At 38.0% G+C, this 27,173-nt stretch overlaps 1 protein-coding gene across 2 annotated transcripts; it reads right to left on the reverse strand.

Annotated features, from left to right (window-relative positions):
* Positions 1-2,040: 2,040 nt before the first annotated feature.
* On the reverse strand, positions 2,041-26,447 carry SUCLA2 (succinate-CoA ligase ADP-forming subunit beta). Of its 2 annotated transcripts, XM_080363596.1 has the most exons (11): positions 26,324-26,447; positions 23,888-24,071; positions 13,170-13,269; positions 12,812-12,974; positions 9,981-10,109; positions 9,390-9,528; positions 7,864-8,025; positions 7,640-7,782; positions 4,976-5,096; positions 4,585-4,673; positions 2,041-2,794 (listed from the first exon to the last, which is right to left on the reverse strand). In XM_080363596.1, exons 1-11 carry the CDS (start codon positions 26,408-26,410, stop codon positions 2,720-2,722), a joined length of 1,392 nt encoding a protein of 463 aa, XP_080219722.1. In that variant the 5' UTR covers positions 26,411-26,447; the 3' UTR covers positions 2,041-2,719. The 2 variants fall into 2 exon arrangements, 1 of the variants encoding a protein (XP_080219722.1); XR_013923598.1 differs by lacking the exon at positions 4,976-5,096.
* Between the last annotated feature and the right edge of the window lie 726 nt (positions 26,448-27,173).

The following is a 27,173-nucleotide window of genomic DNA, read 5'->3' on the forward strand; positions in this document are numbered from 1 at the left end:
CTCCTCATACCTACTTAGTTTCAAGATACTTAACACAAATCAATCACTAATTTTGTTTCTTCAAGTGAAATAAAAAGAAACAATGTTTCCAGACCCTTATATCGGGAAAAGTGCATGCCTGGCACCCATATGTAACACCTATACACACCATCCTGCTCACAGTCCTTCATATGGCCTCAAGCTGCGCCACAGAAGGTTCAGACACGATATGAGGGAAAAATTTTTCATGGAAAGGGTTGTCAGGCATGAACAGGCTGCCCAGGGAAGTGCTGGAGTCACCATCCCTGGAGGTGTTGAAAAGGCGTTTAGACAAGGTTCTTAGGGACATAGGTTAGTGTTGGAGTTCTGTTATGGTTGGACTCAATGATCTAGAGGGTCTCTTCCAACCAAAGTGATTCTATGGTATTACTGTTCCCTCTCCTCCCACACTGCCCACCATACTCAATCCCTTACACACTCAACTGTGGCATCGTACTCAGTCCCTTACGCACCGCTGCTTCCAAGGGGAAATTCAGTTCTTCACAATTAGTATTTGGATTACAGAGTCTTAAGTGTTGCTGAAGGAATTTAAAATAACTATCTGCCAACCTACCCATTGTAATTTTAGCATTAAGAGTGATCTGGTACATTCTGATCACTCTGGTCAGCAAACTGTAGGCATCCACCCTCCTACCCCACACCTATTCTTCATCCTTCGTTAAAGGAACATGATGGGCTTCAGGTTTACCTCAGTGGCAAAATGCCACTTTCCATCCCATCTATTATTTGTGAACATGCTACTGAGAACAGCAGTATTTTACACTGCTCTCAAAGATAGAAATGACTTTGCCTTGGCTCCTTCTCCCCTACTGAACCACATTTAACAGTTCAAAGAGAATATAAGGAAATCCTGGACTAACAGCAGGATCTCGTTTTGCCTCCACTCTAATCCAGTATTTGTATTAAAAGACCATTTTGTCATTTTAGCCAAATCAAGTCACTTTTGTCTTATTGTTCCTCCCTCTGATTTAGAAATAATTCCACGGGTATGTTTAGGTATGTTTAGAAAAAAAAATTTACCTCCTTACAAACCTGGAAAAGATTTTAAAAGTAAAAAAAGGCTGAAAGCAAACCCACATGCTACAAGTGAATTATATTCTCTAAATTATTCATTGCTCAACAAATCTATTCAAACGAGTTATCTCTGCAAATCTATTCAAGGCTATTGAATAAAAGCAATTCCGAGCATACTCACAAGCCCACTTCAGCATGCTGGATTGACAGCACACAGAAGGCAGTTGTGAGAGAACAACTAAAATTGAAAATAACCCAGTTTAAATTCATAGCAGGTTTAATTTCTGATGGTTTTCTTTAGCACTGCAAAAACTATGGAAATATAACATGCTGGTTGAAAGTTTCTTCATTTATCACCCTACTTACCTCACAACTGTGTATAAATGGCTAAGTTTCCCCACATTTCATATAATCCTTTTAAGTCTTTAGTTCACGATCATAGGATTTCCCTTGTTGAAATGCCACCATAGACAAGTCTTCATTATTTCCTGATAAAACTACACTATCATTAGCCAAGAACATAGCATTTTAAACAAACCAACCAACCAACCTACAAAATACAAACAAAAATGAGTCATAATAATTCAACAGTGTTTGGAAACTAAGTAGAAAATGGATCATCATTCAAATTCCAAGTTCTTTTTAATGCTAAGACTAGATTTGTTAGCAGAAGCAACATTTCCCTGTGTATTTGTGCAGAGATCAGTTACGGCCACTTTAATAAGACATTATATGTATGATAACTGTCCAAACTTTTCAACGCAGCATGAATACATGTTTTTAACCACACAATGCAATTCAAGGAGAACAAAAAAATTAACATATGTACTACTGTAAATTTACTCCTAAAAATCTTCTAGCTTGCTATCTTAGATTATGGTTTAAGCCATGAGTATTTGCAATTTATCCAAATGGTGGCACATAAAGAAAAAGACAGTAGACATCTTGGGAGACATTTTATTAATATACAATTTTATTAGTGATGTACAATAGACATTTTAATTCTCTATGTATTCTTTCTCCTTGAAGTTTGGTAAATTCTTGTTCATATAGAAAACTACACAATGCTTTTTTCGTAAGGGCTGGAAATCATGAAAATCTAAGTGCTACAGTATATTTTGTAGTGATTAAACATGTTGTCCAGAAGAATTACCAGCCACTTCATTGAAGCACTCCTAAAAATGTTTCTGATCAAGTTCAAATGCACCTGTTCATAAATAATGATTGATGTGCTCATGTCCATTATACTGCTAAGTACAACTGTTTCCAATATAAAATACCGTTTCAATACATTTCTCCACCTGGACAACTAGATAATCTAGTCATATTTATTTTAACCAAGGCTAATACAAATTTACAAGTAAAGAAACTTCAGAATAATGATTTTTCAACCAGAAGCTTTACTTTGGACAACGCAGAAGTATATTGCAAGTGACATTCTGCAGCAGAAGCTGGAGGCTTGAGAACAACAACTAAGAAGGGCTAAATATCAGCAACACATGCTCTTACAACAACTCTGACCATTCTGAATGTTAACATTAAAGACCAGGTACTTCAGTTTGTGCGCCTGTCAAACAGCCAAAACCTCCACACACAAAAAGAAAAATATCTCACAGAACACAGTATTTCAGAGAGCATGTTAGACACTGGCATGGCATTTCTCAGATCAAATTGGCAACTGAAATTTAACATCCAAATGAGCTTGTTTTGCTAAGGTGACTATTTCAGAGAGCTTCACCACCTGAAAAACAGGAAATCAAGACTTAACTTCAAAACAATCTTAACTTGACTGAGCTGGACCAATCTTTTTAAACAAAATAATGGCAGAGGATCAGCAACATCTTAAATAGGGGCTGGAAGGGTGAGCAGGGGGCAGGTAGTAGATTATAACTTAGTCCAGAGCTTCTTAATAACTTCTACATGAAAGATTAGTCAAGTCTTTTAGAAAACACCTCACTGAGTTATATATACAATGTCTGGTTCTCATTTACAACCAAGTACCTTGACAAAATGCTACAAGTTTTAAAGTTTATGTGCTACTTCATTTTCCTGAGAGATGTTGGGTACCCACTCACAAGAGATTCTATGTATCTAGAAGCTATGTCTCCTCTGAGCTTTTGTTGCAAGCATTTCTGGATCTTATTTTGATAACTTATAGAGCCTCAATTTCTCTGGCACAATAACTCAAAAGCTCTGTCAATTATTTCCTGCTTAGAATCAAATATTATAACTAAGTGGTTCTTTAGAAAACACACAAAAAAAAAGGATTCAGAACTGTAAGTTTTCCTGCGATACAAGATCCACCCTCTAATTTTTTGCAGATCAAAAATTTTCATCTTTACTCTTGCTACACATTTGTAATATGTTTTCCTTGCTCACATTACCTAACTTGGAAAGCACCTAAAGTATTAATACACTAGAATAATTTGCAGATAATTGTTAATTATTTAGGTAGGAAAAAATACTTTGAACATCACTGCTTTGAATATTCAGCTAATTACTTTGATCTATCCTCATCTATTCGTTTATCCCCCTCACGGCATCACCTTACGTAAACCTGTTTAAGGAACTACCTTATCGGCAACATACAAGAACAACTATAAGCCTTTCAAAAAGTGCTTCTACAGATACAGGTAATTTAAGATCACAAAACTAATTTGAACTCCATTTGCATGGTACCATGATTCAGCTGAGAACTTTAGATTCAGCAGCAACTTTAGAAGATGCATCACATAGGAGAATATATAGCTTAAAGACCCATACATACTGCTAGGGAAGATTTCTGTTGACCTAACCAAAGCTTGATCAGCCTAGCAGATCTTAATTCTACTCCTTAAAACAGTGGGCCATACTGTCCAGCTAAATAAGTTCTTCCTCCAAGCAATTCACAGCTGCTTCTAGAGGTTAAACACCAGGAAACTAAGCAAAAACAAAACACATACACACAAAAAAGTCACAAACAACTTGTCTGAATATCTAATTATCTTATAAGGACAGGACAATCAACTATGTGTCATTTTTAATCATGCACACTGAAATATAGTAGTCTACCAAAGGAAGTGTTACACTGCATTTTTCAGTTACCTAAATGAAAGTATTTTTTTCAATTAATAAAGCTAAGCTCTTAGCCATTCCCCTACCAAAGAGAGGGACTCATCTTGTCATTTACTGAGGTTTTAGTTTGTGTTGTTTTGGTTGTGTTTTCATTTTGGGGTTTGTTGGCTTTTTGTTTGGTTTGGTTTTTGTTGTTGTTGTTTTCTTCGCTTTTTGCTGTTGGGGTTTTTTAACTTATTTTTTAATGTGCTTGGCGGGGGCCGGGGGGGAAGTCTCCAACACAGAAATTTCTGGGGTATAACAGCTGCTTAGTTCTTTTCTTTACAAAATATGTACTTATTAATTTGTAAAACATTCACTTCAGGCCCTGATAATAACCTAAGCTACCTTTAGCTGATTTAACAGAGTTTCAGCTTTTCAATATTCTGCAACAGGTGCTGTGTTCTGAAAAAGAGTACCTGTAACCAGCTTTCTTACCATTTTTGCAGCTTCATCCAAGTCATCACACGCGAGGATTTTGAGGCCACTAGCTGTTATTAAAGCTTTGGCATCATCAACTCGTGTACCTTAAGAAACAGATAAAATGCCATTCTTATTGAACAGGAGACTACTACCAGAGTATTCTCATATATTTTTAAGAAGCCTGTTCCAAAAGTAATTTTGTGAATAAATCTAGAAGACAACAATTTTAATAGTTATAAAAGCAGAGAAACTCTTTTTATTAACTTGCCAATCATCATCCAAATTCAAGGTTTGCCTTGTTTTTCCATAGTCTTCAGCTTACAGGCAACTTGCTACACAATATATAAGCTCAAAACAATTTGCTAACATGGACAAATATATTTAACATGTACTGAAGCACACTCACCTTGCAACCGTACCACAATAGGTATCTTTAGGTCCAAATCCTTCACTGCCACTACGATGCCTTGTGCTATCACATCGCATCGCATGATGCCACCAAAAATATTTACCAGAATAGCCAGTACCTACAGAATCAATTACAATATTCACATTAAAAATGGCCAGAGGCACACCAGACAAAAGCAGCACTGAGCCTTTTAGCCTAAGGAAAATTCAAACTCCGTAAGTGTAATGAGGGGCTCTGCAAAAGATGGGGAACACTTCTGTTCTAGAGAACATCAGCAACATAAGTACACTTCTATAAAGTCACAGCAGAACAGTTACTTGAGGAAAAACCCTGTTGCAAAAATGCCTGTCCCAGGAATCTTCCACACTGTCCTTCAATCCAGCCTGAGTTGCAGGCAATAGCCACTTCTCTTACAGTGTGTATTCTGTGTAGCTACTGCAAAAGACACACTCATTTTGTGTATAAAGCCATCACTGTCCATTACTTCAGAATATTCTGAGCATGATTAATAAAGAGCTGTTCAATTTTCTTCAAGCAAGTCAAACAGACAAAATGTGAATGAAGTCATTTGTCAACTGTTTATCTTTCCATTTCTAACACTATTCCAACAGAGGTACCTCCACCACCAGTACCTGCACATACTGAAGAAGCCATGCTAGGGAACACAGAAAATTTACAAAACCCACACACAAGACAATGTTTATACAGTTTACTTAAAAACCAGTATGCTTAGAGGTAAGCTATCTGAAATATGTTTTATTCAGGAGGACTAAGCATGAGGTTAAGGGAAAGTCTTTTCCTACTCAAGTGGTGGAAAAGAGGGGTAAAAAGAACATAGTCAATGGTGAAAGATGCAATAAAGTAGGAGCAAAAATGGGTAGACAGCCTTGGAGGACAGAATAAACTTAACAAAACAAAATATTAATGTGCAACTGGTTAATAAAGAATAGCTTGGTTCTCATTATCTTGCAATTCGACTAGCTCATTTGTGTGACATTGTTCTTGCTACTGCTACTAAAGGGTAGAAGCAACTTCGACTGGCACCCCAGAAGGCTGTTCCAAACACCACCCGAACTGAACCCAGAGTGCAGCCAGGGTGTGGTCTGTGACACCAGTGGGCTGTGCTGCTGTTTCGCTTTCAGCACCAGGAGTTCCAGCTACAGTTATGGTTTTTTGATAAAACAGTGAGCAGCTGAAGGAAGGCAGAAAAGGAAAGATATGTCAAGAACATATCTCTGTCATATCTCTGACACTCTCTGTCCACGCAGCAGCAGAGAATTATCATTGCAAGAAATTGTCCCAAATCAACAATCCCCATATTCTTCCTTCTCATCTTCTCTCTGTAATTGAGGTGCTCTGTGCCCCTCACTCTTACCTCAGTTTCTTGAAAGACCATGAAGAAAGAACAAGCCTGATGAGGAGCGGCTGAGGGAACTGGGGCTGTTTAGCCTGGAGAAAAGGAGGCTGAGGGGAGACCTGATTGCTGTCCACAACTACCTGAAAGGAGGCTGGAGAGTGCAGGGTGTTGGTCTCTTTTCCCAAGTAACAAGTGATAGGATGAGAAGAAATGGCCTCAAGTTGTGCCAGGGGAGGCTTAGATTGGATATTATGAGAAAATTCTTCACGAAAAGGGTTGTCAGGCATTGGAACAGGCTGCCCAGGGAAATGCTGGAGTCACCATCCCTGGATATATTTAAAAGGTGTGTAGATGTGGTGTTTAGGGACATGGTTTAGAGGCAGACTTGCCAGTGTTCAGTTTGTGGTTGGACTCAATCATCTTAAAAGTCTTTTCCAAGCTAAATGATTCTGAAACACTATTGAAGAGTGTGTCAGACCCTGCATTTGTTAACAAAAATCTTTTCAATGGGAAAGAGACTAAGCTTGTCTGGAACATCATTCACTGTTTGTTTCTGGCCCTTTCCAAAGATGAGCAAGTGCTGCATAAAATTCTGGTGCAAAAGTAGCACACCACTACCAGGTCCTGCAAGTCTCTCCCACCTTTTTCAGCTACCTCTTTTTCAAATTTTTCTTTCTTTTTAAAAAGTCCTAAACTGTCATCAAGTTCCCACTAGAATAATCACCTCTCTCGTCAATACAGTCCCTGCAGCGTCCTTCTCGGATGGTAAAGCTCTTCCTCTAGTTTCAAACAACTTAATATTTTAATAACATTCAGACACTTCTCATAACCTTTTGATAGAACAAAACATTAATGCCCTTCCAAATCCATTACAAAGTTATTTTATCTTAGATTGCATACAATTAGCACCTTAGTAAGTTGCTTGTGCACAGCACAGTGAACATTCATCTCTACAAGCCTATGCATAGAACAGACCCAGCTGAAAAACAGGCTCAATAGCCTGAAGCTTCTGACTCAAAGATTTCTGGGAAGATTCAAATACAGCTGTAACATCAAACGGAGGACACAAAACTGCCTACTCAGTACACAGTCAAAGAGCCTATTTTTTAAAAAAGGGAAAAAAATTCAACAGGTTTTCAGGCCATCTTAATTTGCACCAAGATGTAATATCTCCTTTTTCTTCCCTTTTTAATTTCATGCTTATAAAAAGATGTTTTCTGGAGAACACACACTAAGTATTGTCTTTCAAATCACAGCCTGTTTTGCCACTGTGTAGGACCTTGATATACTGACTCTTCCCTCACCTTTTTATCAGAGGTAATAAGCTTGAAGGCTTCAGTCACTTGATGCACTGTAGCACCACCACCAACATCAAGGAAGTTTGCTGGAGTTCCACCATGAAGTTTAATTATATCCATTGTGGCCATAGCTAAACCAGCACCATTGACTACATGAGAATAAAGAACACATTTAGGAATTTGGTCTATACATCCATTATGTCATTTAAAATTCATTGACTAGAACATACCTAAGCAGCCTATGTTTCCATCCAATCCTATATAGTTGAGATCTGCTTTTGCAGCTTGCCTGTCTCTTTCATCTTCCTGTGTCCAATCCTGCATATCAAAGATCTTCTTCTGACGATAGGCTGAATTACTGTCAAAGTTTATCTTCGCGTCCATACACATCACTGAAAGGAAAAAAAAAAGAAACTAAACACACCATCATTTAATACTAGAATAACAGCTAAACTACTACATGGATATGTTAAAGTATGTTAAGTCAAACTTGGCAGCTAGCTCATGCAGTCCAAACTTAAAGTTTTGCTGAAAAGACATACTTAGCACTGCTTGTAAGTACAAGATTCTCTCCAGTTGATCCACACAATCAGTTAAGTCCCTTTAACTGCACAAAAAGGGAAGATAACTGATTCCTTCAAACACTCTAGAAACAAAAAGGCTTACAAGCTGATAAATCTAAGCAAACTATGTTTTAGTAATTGGCATAAAATTAATCCCTAAGGAAGGTCTCTGGTTTGGGTTTTTTTATTCACTCTTAGTTTTCTGCTTTTAGATTAAATATATATATTGTATGTGCATGCATGTAAGCACAGAAAAACACAATGAAAAAACACCTGAACTGGAAGAAAAAGTGTCAAAAGAATACACATAAAAGTAAGTTTCACTTGAATATATTAACAGCAGGGTGATGTGGAAAACCTAGAGTACTCTTTACATGAAAACTAAGTTTCTCTCTGTACAAACGTGACACTTCATTTCTACCCCTCAATACAGATGATATAAAAACGACAAGGCACAAGAAACAGATGGGAGAGACTGCTCCCTACTGTTCATCTAAGCAATATTATTAAGAAAAACAGTAACAACAGAGTAACTGTAAGCTTTGATGAAGGAGTTACATTCATGTTTAAATTTAAAACTGCTGTAGCTGAGTTCAAGTACAAATATGTTCCATGGGCTTATTTTTTGGTGAGAGCAGAACTGGCTGTGATTGAACATTAACTAACTATTCTGCAACTGGATATGCTAAAAACCTTATAAACATCAAGATACCACAAACACCCAAAGTCTTTCAATACATCAAGCATCAAATTCAACGAATCATTCTCATGTCCAAGTAAAGGCAGGAGATTTCTAGAAGGTGCTACTATTCTGGTTATCTTTTCACTAACAACTTTGAATACACAAGATGGCTCCAGTTTTGATTTATGAATTTTGAAAAGACCCAGTTTCCGGGAATGTCTTATACTTGGTAGTCAAACACTCAAGACTGGAAGATGTGTTCATCTTTAATAAATAAAAACCAGGAAGCTCTTTAAACTTAAAATCCTACTTACCACTTAAGAGCAGATATCTACTATGCTTAGATTTTCAAACTTGTAAGTTTTATTAAATTTGTTTTTCAACATACCATGCTAATGCTAAGTCCTCTTGCTCTATACAGCTGAAGTTTTAGCAGTGCAAAACCACTAATTCAGATGTACAAAAATGACAAACTCTTACACAAATTAAAAAAGAAAAAAAAAAACATTACCAACTCCTGACGCATCTTCCACCATAGGATTTATTTCTATCATGGTAGCATCATATTTCAGAAAGAGATTATATAATTTGATCATGTTTTCAGCTGCTTCATCTACCAGATTAGAAGGAAATCCCATTTTCTGGGCAAGCTGAAAGTAAAAAATTGGTTATCAGTTAACTGATGTTTGGAGTTTGATTTAGTTACAAATTAGGAATGGCCAAGTTTAGCTATATAGTTCAGTGTCAATTGAATTTATAGATGTAGAACCTCTCCTGTCTTCCTGGGGAAAAAAAAAAAAAAGGTGACTCTTGGGTTTTAAAAGATTGTTTTCAACACAAAACACTGCATTTATCATTAAGAGCAGCAAGTAAAAAGTCACGATCATGTGCCTTTACAGAGCTCTATAAAAGCTAGATAAAGCACTGCTATGCAGGATTAGATTCACATTGACTATCACCTAAAAATACTTAAATATCTAGTTCAAGTCTGTTTCAAAATGGTTTGAGACAACTCAGCAAGTTCAATGCTTGCACACTTCAAAAAATTTAGAAGTGACCCTCCCACCCTTGCTAATGTGTACTTTTCCACATTAACAATTACCCTAACAGCTTGCTCCTTTTTTATGCCTTCTACTATATCAATGGGTTCCTTAATTATCGCATCAGGATTCTCTGCAGCAACATCTTCAATATTGACGCCACCCTGAGAACTGCCTATCAGCACAGGACCCTAGAACAAAAAGGAAAAAAAAAGGCATAAGTAATTTTATACCACACAAATGAAACTTAGCTCTTCTCATAAGATATCTCACAGTAATGAAACCTTGTTGTTCGATATTTTTTTTGTTGGGCATTGTACTTTTATGCTTTTACTGAGGAGAATGTTATCCTCTGTTCAACACATGTATATAATACCTTTTAATAATACTTTGCAAATTTTAAGGTCTATGTTGAGTCGAATTTCTTATTACAAAGAAAAGTTTCCTTTGTATATACTGCAGCAGAGCTATTAACACAGACATACTAGTTTTAAATTTTGATAGAAAGATTCAACTTAATAATCATATGCATTTTATGTTCTAGGTTGTCACCAGAAAAAGAACAGCCTTTTCAGCTCCTCCTTCTCCACTCACCCCTACCCAAACACACACTGAATGCCAGGCACTCATTTATTCATCCTGCCAAACTCCAAGGACAAATTTAGGTCTGCAGAACCTAGCGACAAATTACTGCAAACTACTCCTGTTCAGCAGGATCACAAAACTCAGTAAATATAGCATCACTGAAAGTAAGTTACAGAGTTCTGACAAAACTCGTCTCAATTATTCAATAATAAAATAAATTAAGAAACCAGAACTGATAACATTTGCAGCAGAGATTTTTTTAAAAGTGATCTAAACCTCAACAAATCATCAAGGACTCACTACCATGGAACCTAAAAATCCCTCCCCATGGGAAGAGTCCTCCAGTTTACAGTAGAGACATACTTGCATCATTTCAACCTACCTACCCTTATCACCACTGTGTGTGGATTATGACAGCTGCTGTACTAAGGCAGCATTTCATATCAGCACAGGTCTTAAACATTAAACAGCCTTGTAACTGTTGACCAATAGTTACAGAAAATGCAACACTGGGTTAGAGAGTGATACCCATCCCACTGTCGTTCCATTGACATCCTTCCAAATGGAAACATACAGATGGTGGATTATCCTAGGTTCAACAAAGTTCAACCCAGTGAACATTTCTGGATATTAATTTCCTGAACAGAGGCAGGAAGCTACACACACATTATAAAAACAACTCATTGTTCCACGGAACTGACCAAAGTGAACAGTTTTGCTTAAAACATAAGACATCTTGACACTCGAGACATCAAGTTCCACTTTCAACTGCCTATTTTACAGACTTTTTTCCTTCCCTTAAAGGGTGAGTTTTACAGTAACACCAGCAATACATAGTCTGATATTCAACCTTCACACTTCCTTGTTTTGAAAGACATTTCCTCATCATAAGCATCCTATAAAAGTCACAGCAATTACAAGCACATCTAAAAACATGACTTATAAAGCCACCAGTAAAGACAAAGTACATCCCTATCAAGACAATAATTCACACAGCTATGCTCTGTATACACTAATAAGATATTTTTTATACAAAAGCAAGTTAGAAAAATGTTTCTTTTCTTTATCTAATTTGCTTAAATCAGTTACTGTAAATTTTATTTCCACTGGGATGCTTGCTTGAATAGTACACAATTTTAAGATTATAAAATCCTGCCATTTGCAGTATTTTAATGCCATCTTGTGGTAAAACTGGAGTGTGTACCATAGCATTTGGATCTTCCCAGCTTCTAATAGAGTACAATAGAATGTAGGCACACTAATAATATAATTGTACTAAAATTCAACACAACCAATACCTTCCTATCAGAAAGGACACTACAGAGGAAGAGGAAAGAAACAATACAAAATTGAAGCCCTAATTTTGCAATTTAAAAAAAAGAGAGTAAGACTAGTTTCCTCATTTCTCCACAGAAAACTATTTCTTACTCATACCAGAGATACTCTCCGATTACCAAGGGCTGTGCCTCTGCAAACTCTTAAGAATCCGGACAGACAAATCCCAGTTTTTGCTGAGAAAAAAGGGTTCCAAGATCTTTACCCTGGCTTTGCTGAAGGTATTTAGCAATTCAAGCTCTACATTCCATAATGAAACACTAGTCTGTCAGAAAATACATCAACACATTCCAGTAACTGGGTTTGTATTGTAGGCTAAAAGACAACATATCCACACATACAGAACGTACAAGCAGGAGAGAGTATGGCTTTCATCTTCCTGAAAGCTCTTAAAACAGACTTCTAGGCCCAAATTGTTTTACAGTAGTATTCTTCCGGAGCTGACAGGAAAGATACTGGCACTCTCAAAACTGAGGGACACAACTGTGCACCTCTAGGAACCTCTACATACTGGAGAAAGGGGATGTTTGATTTATCCAGAACCACTGGCTCTTCCAAAATACTTTTACTTATCACAATCCTAACACTCTTAAATAGTGTGTACATGTACATGCACATACATAGCTGTATTTTTAAACTAAAGTCTAATAGAAGTATCTTATAGATAAGCACAAACTAACATCAAAATGAAAATAACTCCCCCATTCCACCCATCTCCCCTTCAGCCATATGACTCTGAACTTCAGTTATGGCTACTGATATTATTCCTTAAATGTAAATCGCAGCACTACATTTTTAAAGCATTTAAACACTAAGGCAATCATATAGTCAGAGATACTAGGAAACAAAATATAGCTCATGTATATTTCTGATTTTCAAAAGCAAGTGACCAGTACAGTAAACAGTTTTGTTTGGTTTTTAAATTCAGCTACAACAAGTTAATTAGTTTACTTCTATTTTTAATATTACTCACTTGAAACGACCTTTCCATTGTTATTGCAAAATAGTATTCTCTCCTGGGATATCTGCGCTCACAGACAAATACTTGGTTGCATATCCTGCCCTTTTCTCCTGTCTGCTTGGTAAACAACTTCTTTCCAATCATTCTGGAGGAGACAGCTTTTGCTTCTTCTGGACTAGAATAAAAGAAGCTCAGAATGTGACAAAAACTGCTGGAAAAACAGAAAGCAGCATAAAAAAAATCTTATCTAATTTTTGGTATATTAAGGCTAATAATTAAAATACTGATTTTAAACTAAGCAGCAGGTTCAATTTATAATGTGAAACTTTGAAGTTTTTCCACTTGCTGAGATAATTTAGAAAGAACTTACGAAAAAACTATTTTCACTCCTCCTTTGAGGCCACCTTCAAATGTTCCTTTTCCTCTACCACCAGCTAAAACCTGTGCTTTTATCACAAGATCCTTTGAACCTGGAATGAAAGAAAACCCAACATTTGTCATCTGTGACAACTAAAACAAATTGCCCCAGGTAAAATCATAAAGGCTGTTATTACCCCCAATCCAACACTCAAATACATGAATCAAAGACTGTATTGTAACTCACACAGGTTATTCCAAAAGTCTCAAACCATCCATAAATTGCAGCTTCAGGCTGTTCTGTGAACAAACTTTGGTGAGCCAGTATCCGAAACTGTTGCTACTTTGAGTGTTCTGATACCTTCAATGTGTGTTTGAATCACAAATGATGAAGACACTAGTATCTCACAGACTAGCAACAAGATGAAACTGAATATCCAACACACCATAATCCAATGTTTTCTTCTGTCAAGTACAAACATCCTATATCTGTAACCGCTATCTTCTCAGCAATGATATGTAACAATAGCACTTACTCAACTCAACTTGCAGGTCACTACGGCTTCCATTGAACAGAGCACTGATCCATAAGCTTGAGTACTTTGCAGAAGTCAGAGGCCTAAGCAAATCTACTGTTTTTCCCAGAGTAGGCAGAATGAGTCCTTTAGTTGCATTTAATGGTTTTAAAAGCCCTTTTTCAAAATATTCTTCTAGGCAGAGGAGACTATGGGTTTAGGTTTAAAAAGAGAACATAATCAACATCAACTCAGATATTCTGAAGCATCATTGAAAGACAGAAAGCAAAGAAAAAGTTTCATCAAGTCAGTTAAGGTGATAAAGGAAGTAAAACACAGCTCTGAGTTATTATTGAAGTTCAGTTGCAATCAATACACTGCAGTGAACAGCTACACTGCAAGATGTACGAGCTGCCCTGTTCGCATCTGTGCAGCATATCCCATCTTTTCTCATGTCATCATTAGCTGAGCCACTCTGGTCTTTTCAAGTGAAGAATGAACTTGCTCTTCTCTTAGATATGAAAAGGCAGCCATGGAAAAGCCCCAGAAAAATTACAGTACTTATAAAAAACAGCTGCTATGTATACTGAAAAACACGATGTCACACAAATAAATCGTGCTAATTCCTATTTTGGCCTCCATCCTGCCTGGCCAGATATATTAAACTTGCAGAATATCACAAGCTAGAGTGACTATATGCAAAGGAAATGCTCAAGTTACTACTCCTAACTACTTGTAGATGTTATTTCTTGACTGTCAACCTAACAACAGACCTCTGAATCCACAACCAACGAAGTCCTTTGGCACAAGAAGCATGAAGGTTATAAATACACGAGTATATGTTGACTTACTATAGTCTATTATCTAATATTTAATTCAGTTTCTGAAGATAACTGGTTTTTTATAGCTAAGTACTGGCAATCAAGTAAGTTAACATGCTTTATAGAAGCCACGTAAAACAAGACTTTGGCCTTTTTTATTCATGAGACCAACTTTTATGCAATTACTTTAAGTACAAAGCTTGCTTAAGGAAACAATAAGCCTCAGGTATGAGTAAGATTATAAATAGTAGCTTCATGGATAAACAAAGCCGTATGCTCCAACACACAAGCTTAAAAATAAAGTTCCATCCATTTGAACACAATTTACCTTGTATGTACATACAAACACAACATTTGGAGGACCTTCACTTATTAGTGTTAGTATAAAAGAGTGAGGAAAATACTGTCTTCTCTGTGAAGAGAACTGAAAAACAATAATATTTTTTTTAAAAAAACACATCACACCACCACACTTGTACTTGCTCCCTTGCTCACAGAAGATCCATTTGGCCTCCTTTACAAGGAACTGAAGTGGCTCAAGTATTTAAGATATAAAATATTCACAGTATTATTTAATTTATTGTTTTGAGCTTTCTACACGTTTTATATCTGAAAAGATTCAAAACTGATATACTTAGTAATCAAGACTAAGAGATTTAATTTACAATCCAGTAGGATGTTCAGAAGAGAGGGTCCTATTTCTCCACCCTACTTTTCATCTCCTACACTAAGCCCAGAAAGTAAAAGCTACTTCTACTGAGTTTTCAGGAAAGCCACAAAGTTCACCCACAGGCACCTTCTTAGTAGCAATTACTCCTCCTAGAAATGAAGATCAGAATCTGAACAAGTCAGAAGCAGATGCAAACTAAAGCTCTGATTAAGGTCTCAACTGGAACACTACATTTAGCCTTGGGCACCATCATAAAAGTAATTTTCAATGGGAAAGACTAGGATGATCAATAAAATGAAGAGGTTCCCTTACAAGAAGAGACTAAAAGAGCTTTGCACTTCTTTAAATCTATTGAAGGAGAGCAAAGCAGCAATGTGATTGTGGTCTTTGGCCATACCTGGTGAGGGACAGAGCAAGAACACACAACTACATCAAACATTCTGTTTCCTGCTCTACACCAGCCAAAAACAAATACCACCTACCAAGGGAAGTCAATTTTAAAATGGTGCAAGAAAAAAGACGACACTTCTTTACACAGAAAATAGTAAAGCCTGCCAGGAGACAGGAAGCTAGATTAAGAGATTCAAAAAGAACTTGGCAGAGATATTCTCTCCGATATTCCCAAAACGACAGTTAGGAATGGCCTGATCCCATGGGATAATTATTATGCATGATTATACTTCGGTAACATATAAAAACATCCCAAAAAAGTGTGTGAGAAACAACTTGAAACTCTCCACAGTCATTTTTGGCCATAACAAAATTGTCATTGCACTATCCCTTATGCAACATAATGCAGCAATTGGGGCACTAATTAAGCAGGATATTAATGATTTGTAATTTGTTTTCATACAGCACTACAAGCAAACTAGCTGCTTGACTGCATAAACACATAAAACTTCAAGGGTTATTTGACCAGCTATGTTTACACACAATTAAGCTGCACAGATGTACCCAAAACAAAATTCAGATAACATGACCCCAAAAATCTTAACTTGACCCATGCAGAAAGTTTATTATTCAATAAACATTTTTTCCTACAGGCCCTATTTAAAGTGACCCTAAAACTAGGAGACAGAAGCATTTGGTCACACATCTCATATACAGTGTTACAGCTGCAGTACTATCACACAACCTGACACAGCAGAGAATAACTGATATGCAGTAACCCAACAAAAAACTTAGAAACCGGCAGCTAACACAGTTTTCTACTCAGTATCAACAGTTGCGCCCTTCTGGTTTGCTTACACTGCTTTGAAATACTCCTAGGCTTTTGTTGCAATGAAAAACAGTAGTTTCTGTCCCAAAGGAGGTATCCACACATAAAGTTTGTAGAGTTTCCAGCAGCCTACACCACAGAACACCCTGCCTCCTGTCTTTGGCTTTGCACACCAGTCTCCTTTCTCAGGCCAGCATAAGCATTTGCACAATCATGTCTCAAGTGTATCAGAAGAGCAACTCTGCTGAAGGCAAAAGCTAATCCAGCAGATAGTACTTCTATAAGCCTGGGCACTGTGTGACGAGCCCACATGCGGGGAGGCGACACTGAAGTGCGAGGGACAGAAAGCAAGACATCTGCTTTCAGCAACAGTGACAAATCGTAAAGCCTTAACACCAGGCAGTAAAACAGAAAAACAACAAACCTTTACTACAGCTAGTGTCTCGCAAGCAGGCTATAGATGCAAAGCAAGAAACTCAGAAGAGGCGTTTGCTAAGAGCTGCATTTCTGTACTAATGGCAATTAACACTAAAAGTGTATGGAAGTAAAACAGCTTGAAAATAATCAGGAAATTTTTAGAAAATTAAGATTAGAGACTGATGAGAACAGGTGCTTGGAATCTGCAAAACAGAAAGCTAGCATTTGTTTAAGACACCAGAAATCTATACAGTATTAACACCACTGGTTTTATCTTCAACAATGCTTTATTAACTAGCTAGTGAAAAAGTAATACAGTCAGGAAACAGCCCAACCTTCTTTTCTACCAATACTAATGTTTACTGCTTAGAAGGAATAATTTCTGATTTCATAACCCAAGCTTTCAAACTGGGTGAAAGGTCTCTTTCTCCTCACATGCATGCTTTGATCTAAGTAAAACAGAAATAAGAGGTGAGAAAGCTTGTTCCTTTGTATCTCTGAAGCTTTCTGTGCAAGTAGAAAGTCTGATGATTAGGGCAGACAACTTTTCAATAAAATGTTCTGTTTTACAAGTTTCCATTCTGACTTTTGTGAAATCATTTTAATGGCCACTTCTCTGCCCAATGCTAGCTGTAGCAGCAGTACTGCTTCTCACCTATTACAAACACCTTCATGATAACTATGCAAGCCTAATTTGTTCTGACAAAACAGACAACAGTAAAAGGCAGTGACAGGTTAATAACACAAGTGCTAGTCAAGTTCTCAACTACAAACTTACCCCGGGAGAGGGACCAAGACCCTTTTGCCTTAGTTATTCTGCATTTAGAAGTTCCATTTATAACACAAACCATTTTTTTTCCCTTGTTGCACAGATACAATAAAATCTCCAAGTTTAAACAATATTGTTGTATTTACTGGAATTAGAGAGGGAAAAGATGGGCTTGCAACTAACAATTATCAACAGTTTCAACATAAATAGTGTGTTGACCATAACTCTGCCAACACAGGCAGAGAATCTCTTCAGAGTATACTGTCTGAGTTTTGTTAGTAAGTACAGTTATTTAGAATTTGACTTCAAAATTGCATTTTTTCGGCGTTTGAAACTTTAGAGTGTTACAAGAATCATCGCATGCAAATCAAAAGTATGATTACTGAAATAACTATGTGCCAGGAATCTCCATTCTTCCACCAAATGGACCATACCAGTCAGGAGAGCAAACAAGATGTTTCACGCCTATTACAAAACATTATTTTCTACGCAAATACTTCCTGACATTAATCAACTGCATCAAGTTTTTCATTGACTCACCAGACAGGTTTGTTTCTGGCAATATCCTAAGTTAAGCAATCAAAACATAGAGGTCAAAATTTGAATGTACTGGTTAGACAACTTAGTTGAACTAGTGATTTATTATCAACAACATACTTTGCTATTAGAACTCCAGAGGAATTAAGTGCTACAAAAGAAAGCAAAGGCTGAAGCAAAATGTAAGCTTAGGATGCCAAAAAAGTAGTGTTTGCCAGAATTCAAGTAAATGTTTGGTTTCTAGATAGATAGAAACCGACAGAATGGGAGGAAGATGTGCCAGGGGAAATTCAGGTTGGACATTAGGAAAAGGTTCTTCCCCCAGAGGGTGGTGGAGCACTGGAACAGGCTCCGCAGGGAGATGTCACAGCCCCAAGCCTGACAGTGTTCAAGAAGAGACTGGACAACACCCTCAGACACATGGTGTGAACTGTGGGGTTGTCCTGTGCAGGGACAGGAATTGGACTCGATGATCCTTGTGGGTCCCTTCCAACTCAGGACATTCTATGATTCTACTGCTGTTTATCTAGAGATTTTGACCAGGTAAAGCAGGAACATAACTGGAAAAAACCCACTTAGCACTGACCACTGCAGCAGGTTTTATTTAACACCTGGGACATCTCTGCACAGGTTTGCCACCTTAGATCATCATACATGTCCTACTGGATAGGATCCCATCTGAATAAATGCTCTGGAGCTTCAGACTCCACAAACAACCTAAAAGACAGCAGCTAACATAGTCAGGCAGATAATTCTCAAACAAGGAAAACTGATAATGGCAAAGCAACCAGAAAGTACTAGGAACAAACTAAATGTGAGCTTTCAGCGTAATAAAAAAAACTTAATCACAGACTACCAAGGAAAATGTGGCAAACACTAAGAAGAAAACCACTCCAGCTTTTGTGCCACTGTGCTTGAATACCTATTATTTTGATGAGTTAATAAAGAAAAAGCTAGTACTCTATCTAAGAAAATCAGTACATACATTGTACTAAACTTTGGTTTCTGACTAAATAAAGCCTGAGATCAACAAGCCTATTTATAATCCACTCAGGTTTACACAAATTATTATTTTTTTTTTAAAAAAGAAAGATACAGGTTGTATGTTTAAGCAATATTAAAAACAAAAACAAAAACAATAGCATTGAAAAGAACCTGAAAGGTCTTTAAACATTAAAAATAACTAAAAAGGTCTGAAGAGGAACATCTATTGGTCACAGAAATGTTCGCGGGAATGCAGCCAAGCTAATTACTTGAACTATTCTGTAAAAAGAATACCAAAAAAGATCATTCCTTATAAATCACACTGATAAGAAGAATGACTAGATCTCTTAAACTGCAATAGCAAAAATAACAGTAGACTCCATTGCTTTCAGTTTTCTTTTAAGAAATCTGGTGTAGAAAGCTGAAATGTTATGCACTCAGTTTCTCAACGCCTTCTATTCTGTACAGCTTTTTATTTTATTAAAATGTGACAGTCAGCCATGAGCATAAAGTCATGGGATTCACTATCTTGAAGTCCTACAAAACTACCAGAACACAAAAGCTACTTCAAGATATTAATCACTTCAGAACTCTTTCCTTTCAAATCATAATGAATAGAAATATATGCTTCACATAAAAGAAAAGCAGGCTTTTCTACAGGCATGTAATGTGTCGTTCCCTTCCACACAACTGTCAACGGACAAAGTTATCAGGAAGCATCAAACCTTCAGTTACAGCAAAACACACACTTCCATAGATGCTTAGCAGCAACACTACACATTTCAAAGAGCATGTTCTGCTGAGCTATCTGCTATCACACTGATGAAGCATCTGTTCTTCAATAGTCTTTAGGCTCATTAGTCATGTAATTGATAACAAATCCATATCAGCTTCTAAATCGGCACCAGTCACAGTGCTAGATGGGACACATGCATAGGCTGAAAGAAACCACAACCTTAGAGACAATCAATACATTCTGCAGCCTCTTATCAACACTATGGAAGATAATTTACTCAGCTGACTTTCAAAACTTAAGCCAGACGCTCATGTAACATATGAAGAGTCACATATTGTAAAGCCCACAAATAACTAAAAATACTTTTTTCTTTCTTTCTTTTTTTTTTAATCAATAAAGTATTTAAAACTTCACCAGATACAAGTCTTAGCTCTGAGAAGAATGCATTCTTTCAGTGGCACCAATGGGATCTGGACATCTTAAATGGAGACGGTGAACTACTGGAGGAAAATGAAGTGAGCAGTGACATTTATATGAGGTCCAAACCTGCCCCCAGGGACTGTATTACTCACTGGTAGTTATTTAAAAATAATACTTAGTTACATGAACCAGTATGTGATAACAATTTACTTGAAATGAGACTGAGGGCTCTTTATAGGAAAAAGCTGCTTGCGATAAGTAACAAATTCTAATGATGACTCTCAACAGCCAGACAAATATGAAAAGAAAAAGCTATATACAAATCAATATTGTAATAATTACAATGGCCAACCTTGCCATGACACGACAGAAAATATTTTCAAGAAATAGAAGCATAACAATAATCAGTTGCAGATGCAGCTAGCGGAGCTGAAAAAAGCACTTGTAAGAAATCTGATAGCTGCAGAAATCAAATCCTTAACAAAAAAAAAAGTTATCTTCCTCAATACTCAAATCATAAGTGATCTGTTATCATTGCCCAAAAGTTTCTCACAACGTCTAATTTAATCTCAGTCCCCTTTAAAAATATTAGAAAACTGTTATAGGAAATAAAACAATGCAAGTTCAGATAATGTCTTTTACTCCAAATATGTTTCAAGATTACTTCACATGATTCGCTCTCTTTAGGACACTTTGGTCTTAAGCAGAAAAAATACCTAATACAAGACAGACTATGATGTGGAGAGGAAGCACCCTTTCTGGCTTCCAGACTACTTCATCCAACTTCGGGCCTCAAGATAAGCATCACTTTGAATGAAAATCTAATAAATGTCATTATTTTTGTTATTTAAAGAGTATTTAGTGTAGTCTTTGAACTAGGCTCTAATGCAAACTGCAACATTTGCATGCCTCAGCTTGATTCTACCACAAACTAGTTAACTTCACATGATAATAATCCTTGGTATGGTTATGCTTTGGCTTTGTTCACATAACATGGCTTCAATGATTTAGCTACAGCCACAGCTGAACTATGATAAACTCTGTTAATGAGAAGGCTGTATTTGTTATACAATAGGATAAAAAGTGTTAGTAAGCATGGTTATTTAGAATTTAACTTCAAAATTGCATTTTTTCGGCATTTGAAACTTCAGAGTGTTACAAGAATCACTGCATGCAAATCATAGCTGAACTATGATAATCTCTGTTAATGAGAAGGCTGTATTTGTTATACACTAGGATAAAAAGTTACCCACTTCTAACTAGAATGATGCATTTGCAAAAGGAAGGAAATCCAGTGCGAAACTTGAGTTTACAGAGAGCATGTTTCTGACTAAAGGTTATCAGGAGCATGTAGATCAGCAGAAGGGAGACAGGGCAAGCAGTATTAGCAACTATCTCTGTAACAGTTTAGACAAACATTTGAAAAACCAGCTTAACACATAAAAAGAAGCAAAAGATAATCTCCTATCTACTGACAACAACCGCTACAAGACAAAAATAAACAATGAGTAGGTGGACAAAAAAAAATTAATATTTTTTTCGTCCTGCTAGAGATTTGGTTTGCCTTTTTTTTAAGTACATAACAAACAAAAAATAGTAGAGAAATAGTTACAATAACAAAAAAATATCTCAAACACTGGAGCAAAGAATAACCTGTCACTATAAAGAATGAGTTCTGGACTATATTTGAGCAAAGCTTCAAATACTTAAGCTGCTGCAGTGTGTTGTCCTTTGGGGAAGTCTTCCCTTCCTCTTCTCAAGTACCAAAGTAAACCACAGCATCACACACCAACTTAAAGTATATGGCTGACAACCAGAAGCCCTGAATTCCTTTATTCTGTCTTACTGAAGGATGCCAACTCAAACACTTCACAATTTCATTTTTCTGACCCCAAAGAAACTACACACGGTCACATATGCCAGATAAAAGGCAAACCTATGAGAAGCCATGTGGATGAGAGAGAGCTAAAAACTAGCTACGAAACAGACCTACTTTGCCATAGTTCTCCTCTCTGACCAAGGAACAAAACAGAGGAATCCAGGCCTGCGAGTTCCCTTGCTGTCTATCGAAGAGCCACAGGTAAAGGTTGTCTCATTTGACACTAGCAGGAGGTCTGTGCAGATATTAATGTAAGAAAAAGAGTATGCCCAGTTTGTGAAGTTTAAATCATGCTACAAGCTCACTCTTAACAGAAGGCAAGGGACTGAATTTTAAGCCATTCTCAGAAGTATTTTAACACATTTATTTCACACTAATGAACTTATAATTTTGTATCATTTACTCTCTAATCAGAACAAGACAAAGAAGGCAGGCAGGCAATACTTGAATTTCTAGGACATCAGATCTGAAGGAAAAGCAGCTTTTCAATTTCTGTCTACATGACAAAGTAGCGTAACTTGCTCTAGAAAAAAAATATCTTATCTTTCAGATGTCATTTCTTGCATTAAATCTGCAGGAAACTCAATTGAATCTAACAAAACCTATAACCTGGGAATCACTACAAATGTATCCATTTGGAGTTGAAATGAGATTAATGTATGTGCATATGGGAGTGGAATATGACAAGCAATGTCCTCCATTAAAACTCTATGACTAGCCTATGGGGAAAGGGAGCTCTAAACTAAAAAAAAAAAAAAACAAAAAACCAAACCCCACAAATATTAATGCCCAAACTGATAGAAGTTGACTTCTGTGCTATGGCCAAACCAAACCCCAAAATTTTGCTACGACACATAGCAGGTAAAGTGGCAAATCAATCAGCAGAATCAAGTCTTAAATGAAAGATCTAAGATCTTAAATACTTACTTAGTAAGTATTTAAGAACCAGGCAAAGAGATTAGATGCTTTTTCATCAGCAAGCCAGGAATTTACCATATAGCTAGAAGCCATCAAAGTTCCCCCCTCTTGCATGTAGTTGCATTCTGCCAGAACAGCACATTCACAAAATAATAGGATTTTACTCTTCTTCTACAGCCTAAAGGTAAGGATCCTTCACATCTCTGCTCTATACGAGATTTTGGACTACAGAAGCCTCACCTGCCACCACCACTGAAGCCTTTCACACAAGATTTCCTCTAACATTGCTTGAGAGCAAAATGAAATCCATGATTTGCACAAAGTAGAGACTATTACTCATATCAAATAAGTTCAGGTAGTTATATTGTCTAGGCTAATACAGTTTATAACCTGTCCCATTCCTTCTAAACAAGACTCACAAGTTACAGGAAAAGTATCTGCAGCATTTGGGCAACAGGAACAATGGTGCCTGAAATGTACGTTCACAGCCTTCAGTGCAAATAGGATCAAGTTCTTCCGCATTGGAATTTCAGATAAACAGTTTAGCTTCATAAACCAGTCTCAATACAGAGGCAAAAGTGTCTTCAAAACTAGGTCACTTAACTGATTCCACTACATGAGTGTGCACTGAGCAATCTTAAGCATTAGGTAACTTCATATTAGGAAGATGTCGGCTCCAAAATAAATACTCAAATTGGCAAAAAAGTTGTTTCACAGGAAAGGGCTATCTTAAAGAGGCAGTATATTCAGAACTCCAGAAATGTCTTACCAGGAAAGACAGAAAAAGTAGCTACACCTTGTATAAATCCCATGCCTATATTGTATATGTTCTCTTTAATATTATACCTATTTCTTTCGCTATTTTGTAAGCTTCATCTGGTGTCCTGGCAACTACTCCATGTGGAACAGAAATGCCAGCCTCCTGCAACAGTCCCATGCTCATGTATTCATGTAGTGACAGCCGCCTCTGTTGCTGTTGTTGCACCTGAAACCCATGATTATTGAGTATTCCTGGACTTCCACCAAGTACCTGAAGGAAAAGGAAAAAAAAAAAAAGAAAAATAAAAGAAAGGAAAAAAAAAAAGAAAACACAAATAAAAAAATGACTATGTTGGGAAAAACTGCTCTCTTTGTTTAGGTTAATAAAGTCTACATATTAAACAAGTACAGTTTAGCGTACCAATGAAAACATCTGATCACTTAATTCTGCATTTGTACATTATTCTTCCATATCAGTCAGTCATGTCAGGTCTGGTTTTGGGAGATTTTACTGGGGCAGTGGGAAAGAGCTGGAGAAGTTGCTACCAGTGACAAGGACCGACAGGGTTAAAACACTCTTAAGTATTTAGTACTTTAAGGAATTACTAAAGTACTTAAGTATTTAAGTACTTTAAGGAATATATCTGTAGGGAGAAGAACCTTGAGGAAGTTTGAAAGCATCAGAGAACAGAGAAAAGCATGCAGAACAGATCAGTTCAAAAGTTTTGGTAGATTGCCTCCTTCTGCCAAACTAAGAACTAAGTTCTGGGGAAAGGCAGCAGAAACTAAGTTATACCACCTTCAAAAGTTGTACCCTGTGAATTTAATTTGCTACAGAACAGACAATTCAGCCTTCACATAACTATCATGACACAGAAAAAACAACTTATGGCCCATTTCAAACATCTACACTGAATCAGAGGGTTGCCAAAAGTGTGAGATAACTTTATCATTTCAAATGCTAAGTAAAATAAAACATGCCTAATATTCAGCCCTGAAAATTACAGTGTGGAAATAGTCTCAATTTCATCTGCAAAAGTGATGTACAGAACCCCAAGAATTTCTGATATTTCATATAAAGCAAAAAAAGTGAGAAAACATCAGAAGAGGTACTACATGAGCAGTGCTTTTTAAAAAAAAGAAAAGGTACCCCATGGAGTTTTAAGAAGACATAGCTTTCCAAAGGGTATCTTGTAAAGTAACTGCATTTCATAACAAGAAAATTATCAACCACAAAAGTAAAAAATGTTTGCTGCACTCTTCATATCTCACGATATAGGAACATGATCTTTATACACATATAAAACAGCAAATCTACTGAATTCAGCTAATCCATGTACACAGATTAGCACTGATATTCAATGCAAACAGACTACAAAAACGAACTTAGATATAAGCAAATTTTTGCATCTACTTTTTATTTTTCTGTAGGTACTATTGGCACAAGTAGCACAAAATCAGTCTGTATTACAAAGTTTCTAGTAGACTACGTTTTTAAGGTTTTGTTTCATTTTGAATAAAGTAAACATGCAGACAACGTAGATGCTTTACCAGGACATTTCAAGCTAGCAAACAGACAGAGCCTATTTGAGCTCTAAAGGATTCCTCCTGCAAACAACAAGCCCTTTCCTTGGCATGAAACCCAAGCAAGAGGTGCTGACCGCTGTGGCTGCTGTTTCTGGCACTGTCTGATCAGCTGGGCTGCGTGTAACACGAGAGGGGAACTCAGTGCGACCTTCCTCCATATGGGGAAGGAGAAGAAAGTCGTAGGGAGAGTTACACACTTCAGACTCCCCAGATCATTTATTTGCACTGTGTTCCAGGAGTTCTACAGACCAAAACAAGGCCACACCCCCAAAAATGGGTAATGGTTTTAAACTAGAAGGGTGATTCAAGCTAGATGTGAGGAAAAAATGTTTTATAATGAGGGTGGTGAAACACTGGCCCAGGTTGCCCAGAGAGGTGGTAGATGCCCCATCCCTGGAGACATTCAAGGCCAGGCTGGACAGGGCTCTGAGCAACCTGACCTATTTGAAGTTGTCCCTACTCGTTGCAGGGTGCTTTGACTAGATGAGTTTTGAAGGTCCCTTCCAATCCAAAATATTCTGTGATTCTATGAAAAAGCGTTTTCAGGAAACAAGAACAGAGACTAGGGAGATGCAAGCTGGAAGGAGATCACTGTCACAGCCTGAGCCCTGGTGTGAGTGAGGTGGCGGTCGAGACAGAAACACTGGGATTCCCAAGCAAGTGAGGGGAGAGGAGTCTGGAAAGGAAGGAAAGGGGAGTCACGCCAGGAAGATCCGCCACAAGCAAGCAGCTGCAGAGGTCCCGCGCCACAGCCGGGCACCGGCTGCCAGCCCCGCCGCCGCCACAGGGCCGGGCAGGACGGCGGCAGGAGGGGGCTGAGGCGGCCGCTCCTCCCGCCGTCACTCCGCACGGAGTGACCCCAACCCCAGCCGGCCCGGCACGGCCCGGCACGGCCCTGCCCGCTGCAGCCCGCCCTCTCTCCCGCGAGGCCGCTACCTTCGCCGTGGCGCTGCCCAGCGTGGCGCGGAGGCCGCTGCCCCTCAGCCCGGCCGACACCCGGCTGCAGATCATGGAGGCCGCCATGGCCGAGCCCCTTCGCCCTCAGGTGCCCCTGCCGGCGCGCATGCGCTGAAACCGAGACGGGGCGGGAGGGACAGAGGGGATGGGGTGGAGCAGGAAATGCTCGCGCGACTCCTCTGCCTCAATAACACCGGCCCGCAGCGCCGGGGGAGGGGCGACTCTATGGTATGTGAGGGCCCCGTCCGTGCCCGGGTCGGCCGTGCTGCCCCCTGGCGGGGCGGGCAGCTCACCGCCTTCCCAGCCTCTCCTTTTTGAATGACATTTTTTTTAAAAAAAAAAAAGGTTATTTTCTGACAGGGATCCTAAAAAGGGTTGTAACCACCCCACAACCGTCCCGCCACGCCAGACCTGGCTCCCTTCTGCCGTGCCCACCTCGGTTTTGCTTCAAAATCCAACATTTGTCATTACTTTTACTCTCAGGACTTTTTTTTTAATGTACATTTCAGAGTGTCTTTATGCAATACCTCAAACATCCCTTTCCAAACTGAACTGAAGACCCAATATTTCTATGTATTCATCCCACAGCCCTTTTTCACTGTCCCTACACCGGGCTGCTCCGCCCGGGACGCAAAAACCATTTCGGGCTGGTGCAGCTCGAAGCTTCGCCTCCACCTTTGCAATTGAGTATGTGTATGGTCACGTCACTGAAGAACCAAAGCAGGGGACAGACGCCTCTGCAGAAACCAGTGAACAGACTTTGTGAGTCCCACGGAGGCAAAGCTTTTTCCTTCAAAAGAAATCAGTAATGAGGAAAATGGTAGTGGCC

The sequence above is a fragment of the Nesoenas mayeri genome (assembly GCF_963082525.1).
Source record: "Nesoenas mayeri genome assembly, chromosome: 1".
NCBI classification, from domain to species: domain Eukaryota; kingdom Metazoa; phylum Chordata; class Aves; order Columbiformes; family Columbidae; genus Nesoenas; species Nesoenas mayeri.

Bases quoted from the DNA above. Each gene is read 5' to 3' on its own strand.
- SUCLA2 (XM_080363596.1), bottom strand. From the start codon at position 26,410: ATGGCGGCCTCCATGATCTGCAGCCGGGTGTCGGCCGGGCTGAGGGGC. The intron at 10,110-12,811 runs GTGAGTAATATT...TTTTTGTTCTAG, and splicing joins CAATGGAAAGGTCGTTTCAA to GGTCCTGTGCTGATAGGCAG. The intron at 8,026-9,389 runs GTAATGTTTTTT...TTTTCCTTTCAG, and splicing joins GGAAGATGCGTCAGGAGTTG to TGATGTGTATGGACGCGAAG.